Genomic DNA, 5,000 nt, shown 5'->3' on the forward strand with positions numbered 1-5,000 from the left:
GCTATTTCTCCACACCACACGAACGAAGGCAGCAGCCACCAGACACAGCACCGCTCAACTTGGCTTGCTTGCTTGCTTGCTTGTTGCTTGTGAACGTGCGCACACAACAGTGGACGACGCATTGGTTGTTTGTGAGTGTGCGTGTACGGGATTCGTTACTTGTGTCTGTGTGAGTGAGTGTGAGGAAGAAGACGCAACATGAGCGCGCGCATCTTCATCAAAGGCGGTGTTTGGAAGAACACCGAGGATGAGATCCTCAAGGCCGCCGTCATGAAGTATGGTCCAAACCAGGTACGCCGATGGATGTTCCCGTGATTGATTGATATTGTGTGTGTATGGATGTGTATGTGGATGTGTGTCTGTGTGTGTGTGTCTGTGTGGATGTGTGTCTGTGGATGTGTGTGTTTGTGGATGTGTGTCTGTCTGCCTGTGTGTCTGTGGATGTGTCGGTGGATGCGTGTCTGTGCTTCGCATTGTTGTTGATGTGTGCGTTTTTCACCCAGCACATCATAAAGCTTTGTTTGCTCCCCTTCCCCAGAAACGTGTTCCAATTCATTCGTGCAATCACCCGCTCACTTGTACATACGCACGCACATACACACGCTCTCGCCCACACCGCCACGTGTTGTCTCAGTGGGACCGTGTGGCTTCGCTGCTGCACCGCAAGTCTGCGGCCCAGTGCAAGCGCCGCTGGTACGAGTGGCTGGACCCAAGCATCAAGAAGACGGAGTGGAGCAGGGAAGAGGAAGAAAAACTGCTGCACCTGGCAAAGCTCATGCCCACACAGTGGATGACATTTGCGCCCATGATCGGCCGCACCGCCTCCCAGTGCCTCGAGCACTACGAGAAGCTGCTGGACCAGGCGCAGGGCAGCGAGCCCATCGGCCAGGACGACCCGCGCCGCCTGCGGCCCGGCGAGATTGATCCGATGGCCCACACGCGCCCGGCCCGGCCCGACCCCATCGATATGGACGAGGACGAGAAGGAGATGCTGTCTGAGGCGCGTGCGCGTCTCGCCAACACGCAGGGTAAGAAGGCCAAGCGCAAGGCCCGCGAGCGGCAGCTGATTGAGGCCAAGCGGCTGGCGCGGCTGCAGAAGCGGCGCGAAATGCGTGCGGCCGGTATCGAACTGAAGCAGCGCAAGCGGCGCAGCAAGATGCTCGACTACAACGCAGAGATCCCCTTCCAGAAACTGGCGCCAAAGGGCTTTCACGACCCAAGCGAGGACGACGCCATCAAACTTGACAACCTCCGCCTCCGCCGCCGCAAGGACGTGCGTATCTGCGTGTTGTGTGTGTGTGTGTGTGTGTGTGTGTGTGTGTGTGTGTGTGTGTGTGTGTGTGTGTGTGTGTGTGTGTGTGTGTGTGTGGGTGCGTGTCTACGTGTTGTGTGTTGCACGTGTGTTGGTGTGTGTGTGTGTGTGTGTGTGTGTGTGTGTGTGTGGGTGCGTGGGTGCGTGTCTACGTGTTGTGTGTTGTACGTGTGTTGGTTGTGTGTGTGTGTGTGTGTGTGTGTGTGTGTGTGGGTATGTGTGTGTGTGCGTCTCCGAATATCTGTGCAGTCAGTGTGTTGGCGCGAGTGAGGCAATCGCCAGTTCCCAAAGCATCAGTGTCAAGCATGATGCCTGACCTCCAAGCTCACGTGGTCCCCCGATGCCTTCAGGTTGAGGGCATGTCGAAGCAAGCGATGGAGGAGAAGGCGCGACGAGAGGACGAGAAGAAATTGGAGGAACTCAAGAAGAAGAACCTGCCTGCCGCCCTCATGAAGCTCAACCAGATCAAGGGCGATGAGGTAACTGCCACCTGATCCTTCATTCATCCTGGCCTGCTCGCTGTTTTGCTCTGATGCCGAGGCATACACTTGTTGCTCATGATTGGACTCAATGTGTTCAAGGTGCACATTTGTTTTGATTTTTGCCATGCAATGAACGCAAAGCCATGATTGATGCTTTCCCTCCCTCTTCGATCGTTTGCACATCCCTCTTCTCCAACACCACACCAGCCGCAGCGCAAGCGCTCGAAGCTTGTCCTGCCGGCACCGCAGGTCTCCGACGAGGAGCTTGAGGAGCTCGTTAAGCTCGGGCAGACTGGCGTGGACGCGCTGGCGACGATGGACGAGTCTGGTCCGACGGGGGCACTGCTGCAGGACTACCGCGAGACGCCGAGCATTAGCCAGGCCGCGCGCACCCCAAAGGCGCCGCAAGGGGAGGACAACTTGCTCAAGGAGGCAAAGAACATCATTGCGCTGCAGCAGACGGGCAGCGTGCTGGAGGGCGGTGAGAACACGCCACTGCACGATGGCGGCGGCTCCTTCTCAGGTGTCACGCCACAGCGCGCGCAGACGGCAACGCCAAACCGCGTCCTCTCCACCCCATACCGCGGTGCAACCGTGCAGCACACGCCGTCCCGCCACCAGACCCCGGCAGCCACACCTGCAACACCGGTACGCGTGTGCATGTATGTGTGTATGTGTGTGTGTGTGTTGCGAGTGCTTGTTTGGCGTGTGCATGTGCATGTGTGTGTCATGTGTGTCATGTGTGCGGGATGCATGCGTGCTGACGTGCATGGTTGCAGGTGGCTTCAACCAAACCCTGTGCTCACACCAACACCATCACCAACACCATTACCACCGCTCTCTTATCGCCACTGCCTGCAGGACGAGGCGTCCACACCGCTGCGCGACAAGTTGGGCATCAACCGGGAGAAGGACTCACGCCTCCTCACGCCCTCCACCAAGGAGGACCGCGAGCGCCAGCGCGACATCAAGTCAGACACGCACACACACACACACGCACACACGCACACACACGCGCACACACACACACACACACAGTCTTGTTGTCATCGTGGATGGCCCTGTTGTGCTCGCTGTGTCTGTCGTTGTTGCCTTGCTGTGGTTGGTATCATTGCGTAACATGTGTCCGGCTTCCACACCTCTGCCCTCCTTTTCAAGCACATGTTGTGCACCACCCTTCACTTCACCTTACCCCCAACCGTCGTGTTCATGGCCGCGACAGAGCGAGCCTGCGTGACGGCCTTGCGTCGCTGCCGCAGCCAAAGCGCGACTACGAAATTGTTGTGCCTGAGATTGAGGACGAGGAGGAGCGCACCGACATGGGTGCGTTGAACATGCTTGTGTCACATATTGCAATGATGGTTGTGTGTGTGTGTGTGTGTGTGTGTGTGTGTGTGTGTGTGTGTGTGTGTGTGTGTGTGTGTGTGTGTGTGTGTTCCTGCTCGTGTGCGCTGTTGTGTTTCGACGTGCCTCCTCTGTGCCTCGTCTTGACCAACATCTGCTTTGTCTGCACCCAATCTCCCCATCCCCCACACCCCCAGACATTGAGAAAGACGCTGCGGAGGTGGATGAGGAGGAGGAAGAGCGCAAGCGCCTGATCGCGGAGAAGGAATTCAAGCGCCAATCGCAGGTGCGTTTTCAATGCCTTATCGTGCCCCATCACGCGGCTTTGCTCGTGACTGAAACAAAGGTCGCATCTTCCGTTCCGCTTCCACCGCGGTTACTGCACCCACTGCTCCTACATCGCTCCATGCCTGCTGACTCCCACACTGCGCCCGTCATGCCTGCCATCTTTGGTTGATGACAGGCGCTGCAGCGTGGCCTTGCGCTGCCGAGCAGTGTGAACGAGGATGTGTTTACGGCGCGGCAGAAGCTGGACGACCTGCAGGCCGCAGACGAGCAGATCAAGCAGGAGATGCTCAACTTGCTCAAGCAGGACAAGAGCCTCATCAAGGTCTGCCGTTTGCGCCTGTGACTGCTTGCTCTGTGTGTGTGTGTGTGTGTGTGTTTGAGGGTGTGTGAGTGAGTGTGAGTGTGTGTGTGTGTGTTGAGGTGTGTGAGTGAGTGTGAGTGTGTGTGTGTGTGTGTGTTTGAGGGTGTGTGTGTATAACCGTTATGTCGAGAGAGCAGAGCATAGTTGTATCTTGTCCATCGTTTCATACCCCACATAGTAGATCGGGAGCCCACACCTCGAGAATATTGGTATTCCCTCAATCAACGCATAAGAACATCGGATCTAGCAACATGCTTTATGATAATGAGTTATGCTGAAGACTTTAGGTGCCTAGTTAACTTGGCTCTTCGTGCGCCATATACGATCTTCCGATCCGGCGATCGAAACATCTAGCAGTACACACACGGTTATGGGGGGTGCAGCTTGCGGGTTGATTGCTGGGAAATGGGAATGCGGTTACCTAATTTGCGATCATCTCGTGAGTGTGAGTGTGTGTGTGTGTGTGTGTTTGTAGGTGTGTGTGTGTGTGTGTGTGTGTGTGTGAGGGTGTGTGAGTGAGTGTGTGAGTGTGTGTGTGAGGGTGTGTGTGTGTGTGCGCGCGTTGAGGCGGGCTCTCCTCCCTACCTGCCTGCGTGTGTGTTTCGTGCCGCTCGTGTCATCGCACCCTCACGCGCCTCCCGCCTCTGCGATGCTACCAGCAACTGGAAAAGCCGACGGATGAGGAGATGGCTGCTGCGCGCGCTGCCCTGGATGAGGAGATTGCCGCCGTCCGCAAGGAGAAGCACGGCGACGCGGCCACGGACGAGAGCATTGCGGACGAGTACATGCAGTCGTGGCAGCGCATGCACGAGGACGTCACGTTTGTCGCCGGCAAGAAGCGCTACGGTCGCACCTCCCTCTGCTCGAAACAGGTGTGCTGAATGTGTGTGTGTGTGTGTGTTTTGAAGGTTTTTGTACCTTGGTTTGTGGGTGTGCCTTCGTGCGCCCGCCTGATCCTTGCATCTTTCCTTGCTTGGTTCTTGTTGTTGTATCTGCCCCCCCCCCAAACAAAACAAATTGTTTACTTTTCTGATCCCAACTCGTTGCTGCCACTGCAGGATCTCGTGGACACGCGGGAGCTGGAGCACAAGCGGCTTGTTGGTTTCATGACCAAGGACTTCAAGAAGGCGGCCAAGATGGAGAAGAAACTCCTCATTGCCCTCGGCGGATACCAGGTGCTGTTTCATGCCTGCAGGCACCACATGTAAATACC

General features: G+C 56.7%; 2 protein-coding genes across 2 annotated transcripts in view; one reads left to right on the top strand and one right to left on the bottom strand.

Annotated features, from left to right (window-relative positions):
• The window catches only part of PTSG_09299 (uncharacterized protein), a 2,179-nt gene extending 2,177 nt beyond the window's left edge, over nucleotides 1-2 (bottom strand). Inside the window, exon 1 of the mRNA XM_004989498.1 lies at nucleotides 1-2. This exon is cut by the window's left edge and continues 248 nt beyond it. The gene's annotated coding sequence lies outside the window, so the exon portion shown is untranslated.
• PTSG_09300 (Cdc5l protein) overlaps nucleotides 1-5,000 on the top strand; it is a 5,588-nt gene that overhangs the window by 1 nt on the left and 587 nt on the right. The window contains exons 1-10 of the mRNA XM_004989499.1: nucleotides 1-291; nucleotides 635-1,273; nucleotides 1,663-1,791; nucleotides 2,002-2,442; nucleotides 2,656-2,765; nucleotides 3,017-3,117; nucleotides 3,336-3,424; nucleotides 3,602-3,748; nucleotides 4,447-4,659; nucleotides 4,846-4,962. The exon at nucleotides 1-291 is cut by the window's left edge and continues 1 nt beyond it. Coding sequence (XP_004989556.1) covers nucleotides 199-291; nucleotides 635-1,273; nucleotides 1,663-1,791; nucleotides 2,002-2,442; nucleotides 2,656-2,765; nucleotides 3,017-3,117; nucleotides 3,336-3,424; nucleotides 3,602-3,748; nucleotides 4,447-4,659; nucleotides 4,846-4,962 — 2,079 coding nt within the window. The 5' untranslated portion in view covers nucleotides 1-198. The remainder of the gene's footprint in view (nucleotides 292-634; nucleotides 1,274-1,662; nucleotides 1,792-2,001; nucleotides 2,443-2,655; nucleotides 2,766-3,016; nucleotides 3,118-3,335; nucleotides 3,425-3,601; nucleotides 3,749-4,446; nucleotides 4,660-4,845; nucleotides 4,963-5,000) is intronic.

The sequence above is a fragment of the Salpingoeca rosetta genome (genome assembly GCF_000188695.1).
Source record: "Salpingoeca rosetta unplaced genomic scaffold supercont1.28, whole genome shotgun sequence".
Classification (NCBI taxonomy): Eukaryota; class Choanoflagellata; order Craspedida; family Salpingoecidae; genus Salpingoeca; species Salpingoeca rosetta.